The sequence below is a fragment of the Delphinus delphis genome, chromosome 7 (genome assembly GCF_949987515.2).
Source record: "Delphinus delphis chromosome 7, mDelDel1.2, whole genome shotgun sequence".
In the NCBI taxonomy this organism is placed as follows: domain Eukaryota; kingdom Metazoa; phylum Chordata; class Mammalia; order Artiodactyla; family Delphinidae; genus Delphinus; species Delphinus delphis.
The window spans coordinates 39,178,364-39,202,129 of NC_082689.1; the positions used below are offsets into that span (position 1 = coordinate 39,178,364).

The 23,766-nt window shown below is 35.8% G+C and overlaps 1 protein-coding gene across 1 annotated transcript in view; it reads left to right on the forward strand.

The window, feature by feature from the left end:
* The window catches only part of DNAH7 (dynein axonemal heavy chain 7), a 246,619-nt gene that overhangs the window by 82,678 nt on the left and 140,175 nt on the right, over positions 1-23,766 (forward strand). Inside the window, exons 20-26 of the mRNA XM_060016382.1 lie at positions 317-515; positions 3,187-3,327; positions 7,337-7,549; positions 10,919-11,028; positions 14,616-14,784; positions 17,054-17,156; positions 17,277-17,404. Of these exons, the coding sequence (XP_059872365.1) occupies positions 317-515; positions 3,187-3,327; positions 7,337-7,549; positions 10,919-11,028; positions 14,616-14,784; positions 17,054-17,156; positions 17,277-17,404 (1,063 nt within the window). The remainder of the gene's footprint in view (positions 1-316; positions 516-3,186; positions 3,328-7,336; positions 7,550-10,918; positions 11,029-14,615; positions 14,785-17,053; positions 17,157-17,276; positions 17,405-23,766) is intronic.

Consider the following 23,766-nt stretch of genomic DNA (forward strand, 5'->3'; position numbering starts at 1 on the left):
GTTTTATCTGTTGGTCAAGATTGGTTTGGTCCTTGTATTACTTTTAACAGCTTTTGATTCATTGTGTTGGAAACAAAGCCTCATGTAGCTCTTAGGATAATTGTAATTTTACAGATCTTTTTGTGATTATTCCATTAATGATGATCTCCCACTGGACTGTGTTTTCTATCAGCGCTTCATCTCTAGCATCTAGCAGGGGCCTCACACATAGTGCACCTTTATGAATTTTGAATGAAGATTGGTATACAAAGAACACTGATATTTAGGGAATTGCTTTTATTTGCTTAAGTCTCTTAAACATTTTTTTTCCTGACAGAGTACAACCTCACTTGAAGAAATGTTTTGAAGGAATTGCAAAGGTGGAATTTACAGAAAGTTTGGACATCACTCACATGAAGAGTAGTGAAGGAGAAGTAGTGGAACTCGTAGACACCATTTCAACAGCCAAAGCCAGAGGTCAAGTGGAGAAGTGGTTGGCCGAGTTAGAGAGAGTTATGATTAAATCCATCCATAAGGTAGCCAACTGTATTTATTATTATTTCTAGTAAAGATGATAGAACGTTAATGTATTATTGATAAATGCACTTTTATTTAGAAAAAGTGAGTCATGAATTACCAATTCAATTGTAACAGATAGATTGAAGGCAAAGATGTAGTCTCTGATACTAATTTTGTAGTGACTCACTTGAAAAGTGGGACAAAATACCATCCATACTACAACAAACTTGGGTTTTAGTCATGAGTCTGTCTCATTTCTTGTGCTTTCAATGTTAGACACACTTTGGTCTGCATAGTCTGTCTTTAGTCTCGCCTTGGAAGCACCTCTCTGCAGTTCCACATCAGTCTCCTTGACATGTATGCCCCTCTGGTGGTTCCTTTTGTTCTGTGAATATATAAAATATGTACCAACATGTTAGAAAATCATAAGTACTTTCTACAATTAACAGTAACTTCATGTTTTCCATATCTCAGAAAGCATATTACCACCTCAATCATTTGTAATTATTTTTGTTAGTAGAGAATTTTAAGTCGAGGGAGCAGATAGAGCTTAATTGAGCAGTTAATTAATTTTTTACTGTAATGTGGACTTAGCATTCAAGTTCCTTACCAGGAATAAAAATCGTGATTGAGCAGGGAAGCATGAGAGAAAGAATGAGAAGGAAATAATGGCATCAAGCCCTAATCAACAACAGTTTTCATGAATTTTTCAGATGCTGTCACACATTATTGAAAAATTCACTGGAATCTAGGTGTTTAATGTACATCATGTGTCTTAATGTTCCTTTCTCTTAAATATAATTTTAATATCTGCTTGCTTTGTATTTTTTCAATAGGTACAAAATCTTTTGGACGGGTTCCCATTTCTCCCTATTATGGATTAAGTGATAATGAATGTCCTTATGCATACTGGTTTCTTTGATTGAATTATTTATTTTCTTATGATAACTTCTCATATGTAGAATCACTGGGCAAAAGAGGATGAGCTTTCGTAGGGCTTGATAAATATTGACAAGCAGCTTTCCCATTTACGCAGCTATCAGCAGTTAAATGCATTTCACTTGGACCACTACTTAGCAGCATTGAATTGGTTATATGGTTTGTTACTTGATGTATACAGTGGTAACTCATTATTTTAGACATATCTAATACTATTTCAACTATTCTTTTAATTTTGTTTGTCAAAGTACTCAGAGAAAATATTTTGGTTACCATTTCAGAGCATTAAGATGGGGTGGCAAGTAAGCGGCTAGGAAATATCTTCCCCAAATGTTCATGTATAAGTTTGTGTCGGTGGGAAAAATGCAAGTGAATGCAATGTAAAATACTACAGATAGGAGCTATGTGTGTTACTGTGTTGTGCTGTACATATTTGCTTGCTTGAAAGGCTACTGCATGCCTAAATTAAGTGAATTTTGTGTCATTTCTAAATAATAAAAAATCATGTTGGCACCTTTGCCCTTTTATCTTACTGGATTATCATGGGTTTAATACTGCAGTTTGCTGTAGTTTGGCAGCTTGCTACTGCCAAAATATGTTATTTTTCATATATGGCATACACAGTTTAATAATATATTTTATATACAATATTATAGAACTTTATGTAATCATATTTCTCCTCATACAACTGTATAGAAATCTGTGATTTAGATTTTAATGCCTCCCTCCTATTCTCTCCACAGTATCCTTCTAGAACACATATTTATTCCATCTTTGGCATTTCTCTACTGTACCTTCTATTCTTTCCTGTGTTCCTCCCATCTCTCAGTTTCTCCTTTTCACCTGCCCTTTCTGTGGCTTCCTCTGGCGTTTTACATTTTCTTTATTATCAATAGACAACATTGCCCTTCATTTCTATTCAACTCCGTAAATATCCTAGCTAAACTAGAAATCCAGAAAGATTTGCCTATCCTTATATATTTCTCAGAAAAATGTAATTTTGATAATCTTTTCTGAAATTCAGACATTAATGTGACTATCACCTCATAGATGCTACTATTTTTGATTGATACATATAATAGATTGGAATGTTTCCCACTGATGGCTGATAGAAAAAGTGGATCTATGAATTCACTGAAACATATGTAGTAAAGTACATGACTTAGGCTTCCTGAATTTACAGCTCTCAACTCTCCATGAATGAATTATATATCCACCCTGTCATCATAGCCTTGGGCATCAAACTACAGGACTGAGAGGGAAGTGAGGTCTGGAAACACAGGAGGAACTTTAGAGGAATTGTGTAGGGTGCTTGAGTGTGCATGTACAAATATACACATGGCTGAGTGGGGATCTGATTAAGTTCAAAGAAAATATGTGTGAATTTGATAGATCTCATTTTGGAATTATTTGAACTTATGTTTTGTAATTAAATTGCTTGCGTTCAGTCCAGATGTACCCAGGACATTTTTGGCTACGACTGGCCAAAGAAATATTTCATATAATGTGGTTCACACAAATAGATTATGTACCAGCAAAATAAAATGCTATGTAATATATTTGTTTTGCTCTCAGGTGTATGGAAAAACTTGAAATTGTCTAGTTACATGCTTTAGATCTTCATCATTGGCTAAGCTGTAAGAAGTTGAGCAGTACAAGATAATCCACTCAGGAGTTAGCTCTTCATTTTTTAGCTTGTTCAAGTAAAGTATGAAATTGTTTACCTTTAGCATTTTCTTTTTCAATTAGGTAATTAGAGATGCACTTTCTGCCTATACACAACATGAACGAATTAACTGGGTAAGAGATTGGCCTGGACAGACAGTTCTCTGTGTATCCCAAACCTTTTGGACAACAGAAGTACAAACAGCTATTGCAAAAGGACAAAAGGTGAGCTTTTATTACCCACAGGTTTTGCAGCATTTTTTAAATAGTTATAATTGCCAAAATACAATTATTCTAAAAAAAAGACAATCCACTCAAAAAGCCAAGCGTACTGGAGCCTCAATCTTTTTATTATATACATTTTTATGCCTTTAAAAGTACAGTGATAATAGGACAAAGAAATGTCCTAAACTCAGAAAGTTTAGGAGGAAATACATAACATAATTCTCTTTTATATCTTCAGTAAAACTACCCTATGAAGACAAAAGATATTAATTGACTTATTTTGACTATTTTAATTTTTAGTGTACTGATTTTTAGTAAATAATAATATTTTGAATGATGCTTAATATTAATTATTCTAACAAATATATATTTAATATTATAATATTAAAATAATAGTATTAAAATAATAATAAAAACAGAAGCAGCATTCTTATCCATAAGGTAGGATTCCAAGCAGGTCAACTTTTGGTTGACTGATAGGTCAGTTGGAATCTAGCAATTGCAGATGTTGTTTAAAACCATGAGTTTTTCATGTATTTTTTACATGGAGTTTGGCATTATTGTCTGTAAGGTATTGTTGAGCACTGGTGAGTGTAGGGTTTGAGAGAGACTCGTATTCTTTGTAAGCAGGCAGGTCTCGTAGAGGAGGGAGCTGAGTGTCACATGCTTAGTTCACTCCAACTTACCAACAGGTCACTTATTTCTCCTCTGAGGAAAGGATAAGGGCATAGGGCAGGAAGTCAGGGATTTTTAGGAAAAAGTCTTTCCTCATGGAAACCAGAGCACGGGGAATGAGGGTTTCCCTTACAGCAGTAAGCCCTTGGGGATACTCCTGGGCTCTTGGCTGTCTATGTGCATGTTTCTTTTCTCCCCAATGGGTCCAGAAACTTCATTTTGTCTTTTTACTTTTAAGCTACCACGCAGCCACCTCCCCACACAAAGGGATTCCTCTGTCGCCAATGTGGGTTACTGGGGGACATGGATCTCGCTCCTTGCTTGCTGGCCCCCCAAACCACCATGCCAACTTTCTCATTCATCACTATGGGAAATAGAGGGAACAAAGAAGCAAATGTGATCAAATAAGACAAATTTGTAGGCATCTTCCACATTTCTTCAGTTTAAACGTGGTGTTTATTAAACCTCCACCCGTCTGTCAAAACGATATTTTTCTCTGGAACAGGTAGGAGTTGAGGTAGAGAATTTAAGTGTAAACCTTTCATGCTTCTACTTATCTCCCAGGCATAATTTGTTTCTCAAGGGACACACAATTTAGGTCATTCCATTTCAATGTGTCCTCTGCTCAAAGCTATCTGCCTACAATTCTTACCATATTGTTCTTAGCATATTTTATACAGATACAAATAGATTTTTTGGGGGCTTACAACAGTATCCACTGATACTGAGATGAGGTTATTTATTCACTCATTTATTAGTTTACTCCATTTTATCCCACTCGTGTAATATGGTGCCCGTATGGAGCCGTTCACAGAGAAAGCCAAAATGAGAATCCATGCCTTGAGTGACTACTACTCCAGGGGGACTCAGCTTCGTAGACGTAGATCCTCTAAAGCTGTAATTGAGTGGAACTTAGCCAGCCTTTTTCGCTGTTACTTGCTGGATTGTTCTCTTCTGTTGTGTTTTGTGATGTTTCACATAGCTAAATTTCATGGAATGAAATTAAGCGTTGTACGTGTCCTTAAAAATTAATTCTTTCCTTTTTCCTCTGCTTGTGAATACGCTGCTTCAATATGCCCTTCATCTGCTGTCTGTGTACCTTGTCCCTGTCTGTATCTCATGCATATTCAGTTTGTTTAGGTTCTGTAGCAGCATCAGGAGGGGATGGCACATGTTTTAGTATTCTAAAGCACTGGTGATTTAATATGTGTTTCTATCAGGGGAGGGTAGCACATGTTTTAGTATTCTGTGTGTTGATGACTTTTTCCTTAATTAATGTGTGGTTCACATTCGAAACTGATATCTTTGGTTCAGTAGCTGGAGACTCTTGGCAGCCTCAGAGGAGACTAGACATTTCCATTCTCTGCAAACACTCCAAGTTGTCTGCAGCTGGATGCTATGATAGCACCATGTTGTACTGTCCCACTTCCAGAGGACCCATTCCCCTCAGGATCTGTTTCCATTTATTTATTCAAAGAATAGTCACTGTGGAACTAGTCAGTATATGAGCTATTACAGGGGCTAAAAATGAATGGAAGAATCACCACTGTCACAGAGCTTGGGTTATTGCAAATATTGCTATGATTTTGAGTCAGTTTATCATTGTGTATGTAGAGGGAACTAGGTATGATAAAAATATGATTCCACACAGGGTTTATTTTGGATAACTATATAAAGTATTGATAGTTACCTTTAGATTCATTAGTTCACTGTACAGAACAGTTTACAATGAATAAAATGTAACAAAAGTGATTCAATATCATGATTTTTTTCAATCTAGCTGATCTGAATTCTCATTGATTTATTATAATATGGTTCCTAAAGAACTTAGTTCATCACAGTTTGAAGCTAAATTTTAGTTCTAAATCTGTTTCTCTAGTGTAGCAAAATACATTCTGCTGATGTAAATAGTAACAAATTCTTATGGACGTATAGTTTATACTGTCAGGTCCAAACATTAAAAGTTTAATCTTATGCCTTGTGTTGAACTACAGTATGTGAGAACTGGTAAGGCTCTCAAAGATCCTGACTTTTACTGATTGGGAAACTAAGATGCACCACCTGGCGTAGTTTGTGTTCTTGGGAGCAAAACTATTCTTACTAATCTGTGTACTCAATATACTTAAATTCACCAATTGGCTCCAAGAATTTAAACACTTGGGGTTATTTAGACATAGGTGGGACAGAATTTTATTTTTCACTACTTATGAAGCAAATTAATAGCAATTAATTATGAAAATGATATAAATGGAATAGTGTTCAAGCACCAAACTTTTGAAAAAATGACTTCCTAAAAAAAAGGATAAAATATTTCAAGGAGTAATAAAAGTGACCCTTAAAGAAACAAGTCTCCAACTCTACCCTTTAAGCTTTTCTCATCCTTGGAAATCCTCATTTTTAGTTTCATTGCTACCACTTAACCTGGTCCTAAAGGAGTGAAATAAACTCATTGGTGCCCAATGCTTATTAAATATTATTAGAGTGGGGAAAAGTGACCACATCAGCCTGCTGCAGCATATTTACACTTCCCTTAGGCACAGCAGTTTTCATTGATTTTAATTTGATTTTCCTAAACCCTCTTCTCTTTTTCACATACTGATCAGATTTACCCACCAGAAAAGAGACCCCTCCCAAAAGAGCCTGATCCTTAGAACTGGCCTTAGCTCACCATAAACTAAAATGTTAGCTGTTTTGTGTTTTAGGATCTTTACATTTCAAGTGGCACAAATCCTACTCAGAAGCTCACACAGGAGTACTAGAAGGATTCATGAGATCTAAGGTAGAGCATTTGGAATCAGGATCTCAGGGCTTCATCACTGCTGCAGTTTCTCTTTTGTTGTCTATTTTTCATCTCTACTGGTCTCTGTCAGGCTTTTTTCTGCAGTGGGGTGAAGGCTTTCAGTAGCTTCGGATTGGCATTCTGAGAGTCTCCCAAGCCTAGTGAAAAACACTTTTCTTCCCATCTGTATAGCAGTCCCTGGAAAGAAGTGTGATTGGCTCTGGTTGGGTCACACATGCCCTCCTTCATATTGCCTTGGAGATGGGGCAATATGATTGACAGCTCACAAAACCACAAGAGCATACAAGAGCAGAAATGGAAAGGAGGGGATGTTGGGTAGGCGCAAACCATGTATGTCAACTATGTCTGGCCTGATTGAGCTTGTTCACCTAATACCTTTGTAGTAAAAAAATTTTTTTTGATTATTTTTAAGTTATGTCATATGGAAAGTTATAATAAAAATGTAGAAAATACTCTGTATACATGCTAGGTCAAAAATTTTTTGTTCAAAAGGATTCTGATCACACTGAGTAATTATATCTTATTTTCTTTCAGTCTCTTGAGCAATACTTGGAAAAATGTAACAAACAAATTGATGATATTGTCACCTTGGTTCGTGGCAAATTGTCCAAGCAGAATCGTGTTACTCTGGGAGCCCTCGTGGTGCTGGATGTCCATGCTAGAGATGTTCTCACAACACTTGTTAAAAAGAAAGTTAGTGATGACTCTGACTTTGAATGGTTAAGTCAGCTTAGGTACTATTGGCAAGTAAGTAATATCACTGAATGTTGTTACTCAGCAATTTCAGCTCACAGGTATATAATTTGTGCTTGCTAGCTCACATGAGAAATAGTATCAGTAATATAGGATTTTAGGATTTTAGCTGATGGCTGACTATACCTAAAAAGCATTCTCCAGATTGAAGATTAAGGCAGCCAAAAACTATATGTCAAGTGTTTGAAAACTGTGTTTATATCTGTATCCAAATGTATAGTTACATAGAAATACATATATAGATGCACACAAACTATGAGTAATTATAAAAAATTACTCATTTGAAATTAGTCATTATGCTTGCTGAATCTGTAAAATGTTGAAACTAATCAGTTTATAATTGTGTTCTTAGATTCCTGATGCATCTAAAGAGTGTACAAATCAGACTGTTTTAGTATGATTTAGTCATTAAACTTTCCTCTTGTTGATCAATTGAACTAACCAGAAACATGATCTGGAGGAAGGTTTCTATCAGGGGATCTATGTAGTTGGTGATGTCAGTCACCATCAGGAAGGCAGGAGGAGCAGGAACAGTACAGTGAACAAGACTGGGCCTGCTGAGAATGGGAAGAGAGAGCTGAGGATTGGAGATAGAGACTCAGAAGTTATCATATTCACTTTTGTGAAAGGCTTTGGGAGGTATGGAGTGGGAAGAGAAGAGTTACAAGAACCAGAACCCTGGAAAACCATATGAGGCCGTGAGTACAGTGGTTAGGAGCTCAGACTGTAGACTGATTGTTTCAAATGCTACATCCTCCCCTTACCAGTTGTGTGACTTGGGCAAGTTACCTACTCTCTTCAGGCACCCGCTTCCTTATCTGTAAAATGGTGATGATGATAATACTCCCTCTACAGTGAAAACAAGTTGAACAAATGATTGAAAATATAGGAGAATAATGAACTATCAAAAAGAGTAAGAAAACAATCCAATTTACAATTGCTCAAAAAGAATAAAATAACTTAGGAATAAATTTACCCAAGAAGGTGAAAGACCTATAAACTGAAAACTATAAGACACTGATGAAAGAAATTGAAGAAGACACAAATAAATGAAAAGATCTGTGTTCACGGATTGGAAGAATCAACATTGTTAAAATGTCCATACTACCCAAAGCAATCTACAGACTTAATGCAATTTCTATCAAAATTCCAATGGCATTTTTCACAAAAATAGAACAAACAATCCTAATATTTTTTTATGGAAACAAAAAAGACCCCAAATAGCCAAAGCAGTCTTGAGAAAGAAGAACAAAGCTGGAGGCATCACACTCCCTGATTTCAGATTATACTACCAGAGCTAAAGTAATCAAACCAGTATGGTATTGGCATGAAAAGAGACACATAGATCATTGGAAAAGAATAAAGAGTCCAGAAATAAACATACACATATATGGTCAATTACTTTACAACAAAGGAGCCAAGAATATAAATGGGGAAAGGACATTTAATAAATGGTGTTGGGAAAACTGGACAGCCACATGCAAAAGAATGAAATTGTATCACTATCTTACATCATACCCCCAAATTAACTCAAAATGGATTAAAGACTTGAATGTAAGACTTGAAACCATAAAATTCCAAGAAAACATAGGTGGTAAGCTCCTTTACATTGGTCTTGGTGATTTTTTGAATTTGACACCAAAAGCAAAGGCAGCAAAAGCAAAAATAAACAAGTGGGACTGTATCAAGCTTCTGCACATCAAAGTAAAGCATCAACAAATTGAGAAGGCAACCTACTGAATAGGAGAAAATATTTGCAAACTATATATCTGATAAGAGGTTAAATCCAAAATAGATAAGGAACAGATGCAACTCAATAGCAAAAAAAATCTGATTAAAAAATGGGCAGAAGCAGCCGCATAGCCCAGGGAGATCAGCTCCGTGCTTTGTGACCACCTAGAGGGTTGGGATAGGGAGGGTGGGAGGGAGACATAAGAGGGAGGAGATATGGGGGTATATGTATATTATAGCTGATTCACTTTGTTATAAAGCAGAAACTAACACACCATTGTAAAGCAATTATACTCCAATAAAGATGTTAAATAAATAAATCACCTCTTGGACACTTAAATAAATAAATAAAAAATGAGCAGAGAATCTGAATAGATAGTTTTCTAAAGAAGACATACAGATGGCCAACAGGCACATGAAAAGATGCTCAACATCACTAATTGACAGGAAAATGCAAATCAAAACCACAATGGGATATCATCTCACACCTGGTAGAATGGCTGTTCTCAAAAAGACAAGAGGTAACACATCTTGGCAAGGATTTGGAAAAAAGGGAACCCTCATGTACTTTTGGTGGGAATGTAAATTGGTGCAGCCACCATGGAAAACAGTATGGAGACTCCTCAAAAAAAACTTTAAAAATAGAACTACCGTATGATCCAGCAATTCCTCTTCTGGGTATTTATCTGAAGAAAACAGAAACACTTAACTCAAAAAGATATATGCACACCCATGTTAATTGCATTATTTTTTACAACAGCCAAGATATGGAAACAAACTAAATGTTCATTGATGGATGAATGGTTAAAGAAGATGTGAGATATATATATATAGATATAGATATAGATATGTAATAGAATACTACTCAGCCATAAAAAATATTGACATTTACAGCAGCATGAATGGACCTTGAAGGCATTATACTAAGTGAAATAAGTCAGAGAAAGACAAATACCATGTGATCTCACTTATATGTGGAATCTAAAAAACAAAATAAAATAAAAATAAAAAAGCTGAGAGATACAGAGAACAGATTGGGGGTTGCCTGGGGGTGAGGGTAGGGAAGGTGAGAGAAATGGGTGAAAGGAGTCAAAAGGTCAAAACTTCCAGTCATAAAATAAGTAATTCGTGGGGATGTAATATACAGCATGGCAACTGTAGTTAATAATACTGTATTGCATGCTTGAAAGTTGCGAAAAGTAGGTCTTAAAAGTTCTCCTCACAAGAAAAAAATTCTAACTGTATGGTGAGGGATGTTGACTTATTATGGTGATCATTTTGCAATAAATATAAATATGGAATCATTATGTTGTATCCTAAAACTAATATAATGTTGTATGTCAATTATACCTTAACAAAATAGTGTTAGCAAGTTTAAAAAAAGAAAATATAAGAGAGGTAAAGAATAAATACACTTTCCAAAGTTGTTCTACGGGGAAAATTGAAGCCAGTGACTTCAATTACTTATCCAAGGAAATTAGATATTGAATTCTTCTACTGAATTAAATGATGCCTGAAAAGTGAAATTTAAAGTTGTTGTTTACAACATGGCTATTATTTAAGAACTTGAGGTTTCATATTATTTAAATTTTTATTATTTAAGCTAACTTCATTTTATCTGATTTGTACTAGGACAATCATTTAGAAACAAAGATGATTAATGCTGGTTTACGATATGGATATGAATATCTGGGTAATTCTCTTAGGCTGGTTATTACTCCACTCACTGACAGGTGTTACAGGTAAACTCATTAATTTAAAGATCTAATTGGAACAACTTTCACTCACTCCTAAATTACTCAATTTTTTAAGCACCAAATGTATCCTCTGTTATCTTTGCCTAGACCCTTAATTCTTGTCTCAACATGACCTTCAATTTCTTTCTCTGCTGGCGTCTTCCTCTCAGCTCTAGAGCTCGAAGTATTATCAGGCATTCCTGTTATTTTTTTACTTTGTTCATTTCTCCTTTCTTGAAACTTCTGACTCTTCCTTTTGGATCATTTGAGACATCCTTCTTCCTTCTCCAAGGAATTTTCTAGAATTCTGTCTTCATGTATTGTTTTGTTTCCTGCGTCATGGTTTCCTGAATGTCCTCATCCATTCTTAGGCTTTAACAGCCTACATTCTGAAGATCCCCAAACCTGTACCGCCAGCCAAGGTCTCTCTCCTGTTAAGTTTCTCCACACACATGCCTGCTGGATATCTCCATCAGGTATCTCATAGGTATTTACATGTACATTGTTTTTTATTGTCCTTCTGAATAATAAAAGACCTTTATGTTTAACGCCAAGGTCCCATCTCCCATACTCCAAATTATTGTCAAATACTAAATTAAACTTTGTTTTTTTCATTTTCTCAACTGTAAGTAGTTTATTGACGAAACCAGTCTCAGGATGCGAGCAGAAAGCAATTTTGTTCTTTTTTATCACCATTCTTTTAAACTTGCTCTATCAAATATTTTCCCCATTTCTGGATGAAATCTAAGGTAGATTCCTACTCTTTCTGGCAACTTTAATATGTTAATGAATAGTGTTATTATTTTCAGGTACTAAAAGTCCATTTAGGTCTAAAATGAAAGTTACTATTTTTCAGCCAGTTTAAAACATCCCATCCCTTCCAGCTCGAGCTTGACTCAAGCTCATGGCCTGCATTTGGGAAGGTAAATGTGGTCAGTCTTTTGTCATTTTTGTCCCTGTCCTTTGCATTCATCCCTCAATAGCTCATCTTTTAGCTCCTCTAGTGTTGGGGGTTGATGGAGGAGAGGAGAAGGAAAGAGAGAGGTAGGTTTATAGGTGACAGGTGTCTTGGGTGACAACTATCTCCTGGCTGTTTAGTGCCTTCCTTGATGGCACAAGTCTAGATGTACCAGATCTCCCAGGGGGATGTTTATGTGGGTTCTTTGGGAATCTGCAGTCACCTGCTTCTCCCACCTGCGGAAAATGCCTTCTCTGGCTGGCTGCTGGTGACTTTTGCTTCAGCCTCTGCTGAGGTCCACCACACACTGACCCTCTTCCTGGGGTCTCCTCTGATTCTACATGGGCCTCCTGCACAGGGTCCCATTCAGCTTGACTCAAATCTGGTTCCCTTCCAGTGGGATCTAGGTCTGCCCAGATGATACACACATTTGTTTTGCCATCAGTAAGAGTGGATCTTTCTTACCGTCCCTGTTTTCTCCTACTCTGCCATCAGGAGAAGCTGCAGGCATTCTCTTGACTTTAAATATTTTAAAGCTCTCAGCTTGGGGTTTTAGTCAGAATTCTAACACAGAACGATCTGTGTTTATATACCGTTACACGTTTTTTTACAACTAATATTTATGTAGGTTTACCAAAACTTTTATCAGTGTCTTTACTTGTCATTGCTTCTTTCTTTGTCTGATTTCTGGTTTAATTTTTCTCCTTACTAGGCAATAACTTTTAGTAATTGTTCAAGTGAGGCTCTGCAAGTAGTGAGCTATACCAGTATTTATCTAAAATTGCCTCTTTCTCTTCTTATTCTTCTCTTTTTTTTTTCTTTTAGTCTTCACTAGATTATTAAATGATAGATTAGCTAGGTATAAAACTGTAGATGAACAGTAATTTTCCCTCAGCTCTCCAAAGATATTCTATTGGCATTCATCACTCCTGCTGAGTATTCTGTTATTCTAATTATTATTCCTTTATAGGTAATTTTCTCCATTGTAGTTTCTAAGGTTTTCTCTTTATTGTTGATGTTCACTGGATGTTACTAGATGTGGATGAGTTTTTATTTATCCTACTTGGGACTTTTTCAATTAATATCTTTAATTCTGGCAAATTCTTAGCCATTGTTTTTTGAATTTTGCCTTTTCCCCATTCTCTTCCTTCTTTCTTCTATGTCTTTAACTTTTCTTATAGTTGACCTCTCTCCCTGGGTGATTTCTTCATATTTATCTTCTAGTGCATAATTCTGTTTCTTTAGGTTTTCTCTGCTATTTATTCTGTTTACTGAGTTTTCAAAAGTTCAGTGATTGTAGTTTTCATTGCTAGATTCCATGTTGCCTCTCTTATGAAATTGGTTTCTGTTTTTCTCCACAATTTTATGATGTGTATTGCTTTTTTTTTTTTTTTTTTTTTTTTGGAGGTACACGGGCCTCTCACTGTTGTGGCCTCTCCCGTTGTGGAGCGCAGGCTCCGGACGCGCAGGCTCAGCAGCCATGGCTCACGGGCCTAGCCACTCTGCAGCATGTGGGATCTTCCTGGACCGGGGCACGAACCCGTGTCCCCTGCATTGGCAGGTGGACTCTCAACCACTGCGCCACCAGGGAAGCCCAATGTGTATTGCTTTTTATTTAAAATCTTATTTTAAAAAAATTGCTAGGATACCAAAGAAGGCAGAGTGCCATATGTGCAGGAACCCTCCCAGACGATTGTCCAACTGCCTTTGTCACTGCAAGTCTGATTCTTAATTCTGATCTCTCATTCCAGTTTTAGCTGTGAGCTAAATTTAGTAGGGGTTGTTTCCCCATGTAGTCTTACATTTTCTCAGCTGTGGAGGTGTCCATGTGGAGCAGTTTTACATGTATCTCTGTGGAGGGCTCTAGGGTTTTCAGAACAAAATTTTAATGTTAATTTCTCATTTTGGGTTCATGGCCCATCAGTAATGGAAACTGGATCCCACCCTCCCTGAAATGTAGGTTTCTCGTTGGGCACTGTATGAAGGGTAAGCTTCCTGTCTCTTCCTTAGTTGACTCTTCTTTGTCTCTTGAGTAGGTTGCTGGAGTAATTTTAGTTCCCATTTACACACAAGGCAGCCTTTCAAGTCTTCTAGCTTTAAATAGTGAATCCATTCCAGCTCCTCAGCTTGCTCAGTTCTAAGGATTTATTTTCTATGTGGGTATAAATATACTTGTGTTTATATGCAAATTCCAAACCAATGTGCACCTCTACAGCTCTAGCACCTAATTACTTTTCCAGCTATGCATTCCCTCTTCATTGATAATTTCCTTTTCATTCATTCAAAAATGGCTATATTTTTCAAAAGTTGTTATATTTTTCTTTTATGTAGCATTTCCATATGCTTGCAGTAGGAGGATTGGGTGACTCAGGGTCAGCTGAATTCTCTGTATTGACCAGAAGTCAGCACTGAATTTCAAAAGTGAATTTGTTCTGCTTTTGTCATATATACAGCTATTCAGAAGTAAAACATAATAACAGACAAAAGTAATGCCCAAAGATTTTCATAGACTAGTAGGAAGGAAGGAGTTATTGATGGGGAAGTGGAAAATTTGGCTCTCAGCTTAAATTTTTCTTCTTTTCAGAATGTATATAAAAATCACATTATTCAACAAAGATTGTTTATTATATTTCAGAACCTTATTTGGAGCCCTTCATCTGCACCTTGGAGGAGCACCTGAGGGGCCAGCTGGAACTGGAAAGACTGAAACTACAAAAGATTTAGCCAAAGCTGTAGCCAAACAATGTGTTGTTTTCAACTGTTCTGATGGGTTGGATTATCTGGCTTTAGGAAAATTCTTTAAGGTTTGAGTTGACTCATCATTTGCCATATGATAACTTCTCAGAAAGGCTGTTCATAATGAAACATAATTTGATGCAAGTAAAAGATTTACTGTAGTTTAAGCAAAGTTAAAATTAAAGTATTATCTCAGTAATTCTCAAGAGAAGTAGGGTTATATCAAAAGCTTATTTGAGAAGGACCTCTGCCTCCAGTCCTTGCTATAATGGGTCAGTATTACTGATAGAAATGAATGAGTGGTGTCCCTCCAGTATACTGGACAGCTAGAAGTTTGAGAACCACTGCATCATGTAGAAATTGTGGTATCTAAAGACTTCTTTGTCCGGTAGATCTTGTTATTAACAAGTTAATATTAACAAGTTCATTAATCATTAACAAGTTCAATGATTTACTTCTATAGACACATTCTAATTAATCTTTTTGGTGAACCTGAAATCTTTCTTTTGTTTTTTTGTTAATCATTTTGGTGAACTTGAAATCCTTCTTTTGTTTTTTCTTATTCTGAGTCAGATTCCCACTCTTATGAGTCTGTAAGATTGCAAAAAGGGAAGTTAAAAGTGTAAAGTCCCTAAGTTCATCGGTGTAACCTATGAACATCTGGTCATTTTAGTGCTTTGTTGCTACAGCCTGTTATTCCTTAAAATATTAGGTGGTAGAATTGAACACAAAATTATCCGTGTGGGATTATGGGCTCTACTTATTTGTTTATTCGATTTCTATTTTTCTATACTTTTCAAAGTACATTTTAAAGATTCTGTAATCCTTTTCAAAAGTATCTCCAGAAAACGTTAACATTAAAAAAAAAAAATACACAAACTAACAAAAAGGAATATAACAACCCTACCCCATACAGTAAACTATTCCTCCCTGAAGTATGGCCTAGTCATTTTATAATAGATTTGGAGCGTAAAAAGTCTCTACATTTGTGATGCTGAAACAATTAGAATAAAATAAAAGAAAATATTATAATGAATAACATATGAAGAAAACATTTGTGTGACCAGTAACTATTTTAATCATCCTCTATCATGATATACAACCTTGTTGTAATGATTAAAGAAATAAACAGCAAATCTAAAAGATTCTATGTGTAGTTTGGATAGCCACTATATTCCTAAATGTTTAAAGAAAAGTCTGGTATGTGCTAAGTTTTCAAATCTATATAATGATATTCTTAATTCTTTGATGTAGATTCATATACTTATAATATTAAATTTGATTATTGATAAGTATTGATCATATGGACACTTTGTGTTAGGATCATGCTGAATAATGGGGGTACAAAATAAAAAAGACATAGGTCTTACTATTAAGAACCTCACAATCTGTATAACTGTTTGAACATGTGACTTCATAAGCATTCTGTTCTGTGATTTCTAATCCTTTTATTTTATCGTGTATTAGATTTCTAAGTCATAGAGTCTTCTCTAAATAATGAAAATGTACTACTCTTTGATTGCATGCCATTCATGTTTAATCCAGTGTTTCAGTAGATTGAACTGCACACAAATCCAAGGTCAGCCACTATTAGATGTATGGCATTGTACTAATTATTGATACTTAACATCTTATGTGATATAGCCTTAGTTTCCTCTCATAAAAGATATATACAAAGTGCCTTACATCATGCCTGGCATATACTAGGTACTCAGTGAAACACACATACATACATATGCAATCTATAGAATGTACATTCAATGAATATTTTTGCATTGATTTTTTAAAGTTAGTCCACATTTTGACTCAACTTCTCAAGCTTGATTTTCCAGTTTTTCCTTATGACCAAATGGCACATACTTATGAGGTATCTGTGAGTTAGAACTGCAAGCTAGTGCCTCAAACGGTGTTAGTTGGTCATTAAGGTGCTCAGGCCAGAGAGTAGTCTCATTGGCAACAGAAGTCATCTTATTTAAAGGATTATTACAATCCATTCTATGGAGTCCATAAGGAAAAAGCAAATAATATCAGCTTGTAAATAAAAAGTAAGAAAGGCTATGAAATTATAGATATACATCTAAATGGCAAAAGATATACACAGAAAGTAAAAGAAAAAATCAATTGGAAAATTTTCCAGTTGATTGAACTCTTTGTTCATGCAGAATAATGAATTGGTAATAAAAGAATAAGCCATCTTTAAAGCTTTAAAGATAAGGGTGAATAAGCAATTTCCTTGATAGGATATTAAATCCGCGAAAAGATGAGGTGAAAATACAACATTTCAATGTAATATTCAATCAGATAAAATTGAAAAATTTCATTGATCTTTTCTCCCAGGGACTGTTATCTTGTGGAGCCTGGGCTTGCTTTGATGAGTTTAACAGAATTGATTTGGAAGTACTGTCTGTGGTTGCTCAACAAATTCTTACTCTCCAAAGAGGTAATGGACTAGTTTATCTCTGCATTGTGTGAAAACAGTAGAAATATAGGAGGTAATGAATGGCACCAGTCCCATTTGTATGTGGAATTGCTAAGTCACTTCATTCTTGATTACTCACAGGTATTAATGCAGGTGCGGATTTACTAGTGTTTGAAGGAACTGAACTAAAACTTGACCCCACGTGCGCTGTCTTTATAACAATGAACCCTGGATATGCTGGGCGATCAGAACTTCCGGATAATCTGAAGGTACAGAAAAGGCAATTATATTATCGATTTCCTTTCTGTGATTAACACAGTTAATATATAAAAAGAAAGCACATGCTGTTCTTGAATTTTATGAAAAATTTTTGCTTTTAGATGTTATATTTTAGACAACTGTTTTAGAAAATAATTTTAAAGCTTTGAGTACTTTTAAAAAATAGATATGCAATTTCCAAAACTTCTATTGTAAAATTAGTCGTAATTATACAAATTAGAAGACATAGGAAATATTGAAAAAGGTACCCATTCTACTGCTTACTATATTGTATTCCTCAATTTTAAATGCTGAAATCAGAAAATTGTGAATTCTGAGGTTTTTTCAAGTTAATATAATATGAGCATTTTTCTATCTTTATGAACATAATTCAAACTGTAAATAAAGTTATTGAACTGTGCTTACTGTTTGACATTTAGCTTGCATTTAGTTTTCCTTCATTATAGATAATATTGCAATGAGCAATTTTTACTTAAGGCTTTTCTCTATTTTAAGATACTTCCTTAGGAGAGTCATAAGACCAAGAGCTGTGTTGCTAAATTGCCTTCCAACAGAGGTTGAAATAATTTATATCCCATATCAATTCTCAATTCTCCTTAATACCCAGCAGTAGTTTTTTGTAAGAACAAAACAGTTTGCTAATTGAATAGACTAGAATCTTCATTTAAAAAACAAACTTCTTTGATTATTAGTGAAATATGACATTTTCCCCATATCTTTGTTAGACATTTTATATCCTTTTCTGGTGAATTGCATGTTTATGGCTAGCACATAGAGAGAAAATGTTGAAGAATAATGCAGTGATAATTGCGGATCCAAAACCAAGTCTTCTGACTCTAAATCCTGCATTCCTTCCACTATCCACATTTTTAGAACGACAGCTTCTCAGACTAGTTGAGGTACTTTTCCATCGAAAACACTTTTGATTGGACTCACTGCTGCCAAGTATTTTTGTGGTATTTTTATTCCGTACACTTTTATATGTTAGACGTGATGTTTTAGTACTTTGCCTTTGTGAAGGATGGTGTGACTTAAAAATAGAAACTGGTAAATCCTCCTTCATCTAAGAAGCATTTTGCAACTTTTTATTGGGATACACATTTGGAAAGCTCTTTTTGTAGCAGTACTTTTATTCACTCATGTTTTCCTTTTATTCAGTAGGATCAATCTGAATACATAAATATTTGTAAAGGCAAACATCTGTGAGTAGCTAATCATAAAAAGCTGGGACCAGTATTGGTTGAGTCTGTTAATGCCCCATGCAGACTTTTCCATGTTTTATTTATTGTAAGTGTTAAAACAGTGTCAAAATATTCACCTTGTGGTTCTTGGGGTATTTTCCTTCTATTTTAGGCCAAAAACTGCTCTCAAATTCTGATAGCTTTTTGTTGTTTTTGTTGTTCCTTTTGTGCAGTCTTCTTGGTTAGAGCTGCTATAGAATATCTCTTTTCAAGTACATATGGAAATACGTAACAATTTTGAAAAAAATGTCTTTGTCTGAAATGAAAGATAGATAGATATACTATTTTTTAAAAGCCTGCTGAGGCCCAGAGGATATTATCATCAGTCTTCAGAGTCATCCTCGATGCTTCTCTCTTCTTCACGCAGTGATTCAGTCGGTTACCAAAACCAGCAAAATCCTATTTCGTAAGTCTTATTACGCCTGCTGCTCCCGTCCAGCCCCACGGCCACGCCTTGCTCCCAGCCATCTTCAGTCTTCTCTTGCATGTCTTATTGCAGCAGCTCACCTGTCACCAAGAGTCCCTACTGAAATTCATTATAAAGAATTCCCCATTGTAATGCTACCTGTGTTGTAAGAAGAAATCTGATCGTATAATTTCCAGACTTAAAAAACCACCGGGCTCCTTTTGCCCACAGGAAAAAAATTCAAATTTCTTGGCCTGATCTGCAAGAGCTTTGGCATTAGACCCAGTTGCGTCTGTACCACCAGCTCCCTGCATCTCCCTGTCACACAGACCTCACTAGTCTCGGAAGGTCCCATGCCTTTGCACATGCTGTTTACCCTCTCTTGAGTGCTCTGCTAAGCCACCACTGTCCTGCCTGACAAATTCATACTCATCCTCTAAGCTAGCAGTCTGCCACCGAACATACGTACAGTTCAGATAAGACCATCTGGGTCCAGCCCCTGGAGCTGGCAGAGGTTTACAGCTGCATCTTTCTATCCTGCACGTGTCCATGGGTTCTACAGGGACTCCTGTTAGGTCTCTCCGCTTGGAACTCCTGAGACTTTGAGTGATGGAATCTGTTTCTCCAGTTGTCATTCCCTCCACTCTGCGTGGGTCGCTGGTGGATGATTCCACGTAGATTTTGCTGTTGGAGAGCTCTCACTTTGCCAGAGGGAATCTTGGGGAGGACTTAAAATGGCCGCAACTTTGCGCTCTCTCTCCCTTATCGTGTATATCTCATGCATCTTCTGTCCCAACAGACTGTGGGAGTGAAGGCCACTGTGATCTTGCTGCCACAGTCTACTTTTGCTTTCTCAGGCATGAGTCAGTCACCAATCTATATTCCCCCACAATAGGGCGATACCCATCAAACTCTTACTGAACTTGGGAGTGAGGAGGGGGGCTTAGGGAGACTCACAGCATAAGGAAACCTCCCTTCGATGGAAGTCTTTTTACAAATCCTCCCTCCTTCCTTATTCTCTCAAATGCTTTATGATTTACAAGTAAATGGGAAGGTTCAAGAATTGTGTATATTTCCTTTGTAAATTATTGGGCAGATCATGCATACTTCGGTAACTGATATGTATCATGTCATGAAGAAAGACTCAAGTTTTGACATCTTGTACATCTAGGTAAAACCTGCATAGTAGAGCAATTTCTTAAACACATCTCCACTTCAGAGAAGCTATATTTAATATTAAAACTATTCTGAAGAATCAGTAATCATTTCAGAATAGTTAAATGTTAGAAGCAATGGTAAAATAGACTTATCCTATTTTTTAAATTGAAGTATAGCTGATTTACAATGTTGTGTTACTTTCTGGTGTATAGCAGAGTGATTCCATTTATATATATGTATATGTATGTGTGTATTTATATATCTTTTTCATATTCTTTTTCATTATGGTTTATTACAGGATATTGAATATAGTTCCCTGTGCTATACAGTAGGACCTTGTTGTTTATCTATTTTATATATAGTAGTTTGTATCTACTAATCCCAAAGTCCTAATTTATCCCTCTTCTCTCCCCCACCCCTTTCCCCTTTGGTAAATGTAAGTTTGTTTTCTATGTCTGTAAGTCTGTTTCTGTTTTGTAGATAGGTTCATTTGTGTCATATTTTAGATTCCACATATAAGTTATATCATGATACTTTTCTTTCTCTTTCTGACCTACTTCACTGAGTGTGATAATCTCTAGGTCCATACATGTTGTTGCAGATGGCATTATTTCATTCTTTTTTATGGCCGAGTAATATTCCATTGCATATATGTACATATACCACATCTTCTTAAACCAGTCATGTGTTGATGGGCACTTGGGTAGCTTCCATGTCTTGGCTATTGTAAATAGTGCTGCTGTGAACATTGGAGTGCATGTATCTTCTTGAATTAGAACTTCTGGGGTTTTTTCCCAGATAAATGCCCAGGAATGGAAATGCTAGATGATATGATAAATCTCTTTTTAGTTTTTTGAGGAACCTCCATACTGTTTTCCATAGTGGCTGTACCAATTTACATTCCCACCAACAGTGCAGGAGGGTTCCCTTTTCTCCACACCCTCTCCAGCATTTATTATTTGTAGACTTTTTAATGATGACCATTCTGACTGGTGTGAGGGGGTACCTCATTGTAGTTTTGATTTGCATTTCTCTAATAATTAGTGAAGTTAAGCATCTTTTCAGGTGTCTGATGGCCATGTGTATGTCTTCTTTGGAGAAATGTTTAAGTCTTCTGCTGATTTTTTGATTGAGTGGTTTGCTTTTTTTGCTATTGAGTTGTATGAGCTGTTTGTATATTTTGGAAGTTAAGCCCTCGTTGGTTGCACTGTTTGCAAATATTTTCTCCCATTCTGATGGTTGTCTTTTCGTCTTGTTTATGGTTCCTTTGCTGTACAAAAGCTTATAAGTTTGCTTATTCCCATTTGTTTATTTTTGCCTTTGTTTCTATCGCCTTGGAGACTGGCCTAAGAAAATGCTGCTATGATTTATGTCCGAGAACGTTTTGCCTATGTTTTCTTCTGGGAGTTTTGTGGTGTCCTGTCTTATATTAAAGTTTTTAAGCCATTTTGAGGGCTTTGTGTGTGTGTGTGTGTGTGTGTGTGTGTAGGATTTGAAGGTACTGTTATAACATCATTGATTTACATGTGGCTGTCCAACTTTTCCAACACACTTGCTAAAGAGACTGTCTTTTCTCCATTGTATATTCTTGCCTCCTTTGTCAAAGATTGACTGTAGGTGTGTGGGTTTATTTCTAGGCTCTCTGTTCTGTTCCATTGATTCCTATGTCTGTTTTTGTGTTGATACCATGCTATTTGATTACTGTAGCTTTGTAGTATTGTCTGAAGGCTGGGAGGGTTATGCCTCCAGCTTTGTTCTTTTTTTGCTCAGGATTGCTTTGGCAATTCTGGGTCTTTTATGGTTCCATATAAATTTTAGGATTATTTGTTTTAGTTCAGTGAAAAATGTCATGGGTAATTTGATAGAGATCACATTAAATCTGTAGATTGCTTTGGGTAGTATGGAAAATAGGCGTATTCTAGATCTTCTGATGTCACAAAGTCAGTAACATGATCCATAACTTTCCACAGAGTAAGTAGCATGAAACACCCTATTAGTACAGAGAAAAAAAATGAACTAGATCCTGAATCCTCCATTTCACTCAACTAATACTTAGCTAATTCCTGAACAGGTCACATTTATGGAATCTATTTCCAATCCTTAAAGGAAGAAATGGTAAGAAGTTATTGCTTGAGATTTTGTTGTTGTTGTTGTTCCAAAATGCAGTCCTTTGGAAGCATACTCTAGGAAGTGTATGTAATTCCTTATGTACCACCCTTCTTCATCCACTCTATAGGACAGAAGCAATAAAATAACTATTCTCAATCATTTATTTCTGCTGAGGTAAACATGGAGGGTAATACTCACATTGATTACATGTACTGGAATTTATTCAAACCCTGGCAGGTTACCTGGATCTATACCTTCCCTTTTTTTTTTTTTTTACACTCAAGAAAATATGCCATTGGTTAACCCAGAATCCAAATTAATTTTTTAAAGCACTAAATTACCCTTAAACCTACCGCTATTACTGAAAAATTATTTCTGACAGATCCTAAACCGTATCATATCAGTATTTCACACACTCTGTTTGAGAATCAATGAATGAGAATGTCTACCACCATAACAGTTTAGGCCTAAAAAAAATATTTTGATGAGGATGCTTTTCTCTGTGATAAGTAAGCATCCATGATAACTCCTTGCAACTCCTGTACCATACTTTATTTTTTGTTCTCTTGGCCACTGATATGTCTGTTTCATTGTGTTCCACAACCACTTTGCCAATAGTGCTAAGAGAATGTGCATAGGAATTTGTAAAGTACCTGGTGTGCCAGAGACCTGACACACAGACCTGGATGTTGATCCCAAGCTAGTAGCAATTTGTACTATTGTAGAAAGATTGTATCACCCTAACCGAGCCATTAACCAGCTAACTCATTTGTTCATTCATTCATTCTCTATTTTATTCATTTAAAAAAAGTTGTTGAGAACCTACCCTTTAAAAGAGGTACCATGTGTATAGTAATTCTCTTGCATTCTTTTTTCCCAGGTCGGTAGTGGTTTAGAGCACTTGCTTAAGCTTCTCTGTTACGAATTATTTGCTCATGCTATATACTTTTAACATTTTATTCTTGCCTTTCTTGAATGGTAACCTTATTGATAAAATAGCAGTACTAAGGCCTCTAGCTAGTAATTAATGTAACACATTGGAAGGATCTTGCTTGATGCAAATCTTTTATTCTCGACTTTAGCGTCATAACAGATCACTTAAGTAAAATGTCCTCATTTTCTCTCTGCTTTGTGTTTTCGGTAATTCAGCTAGTTCCCAGCAGGTATTTATAAACTGTCTGAACTGTCTGAATTATAGTAAATTGTCATTTACTATAATTATTGTTCACTATCTGAATATGATTATCATTTTTCTAGAACACTGTTGCTCTCCTGCTTTAGTACAAGAAAGCCATGTTTTCACGTATGAGCTATTGAAGTAAATCCTGACACATACTAACATTTTAAACTTAAATTTTCTTATTTATTCTTTTAAAATCTATTCAGTTTTCTATTTACTTTCCATCGCACAACATTTATTTGTCCCACCATGTTTAAA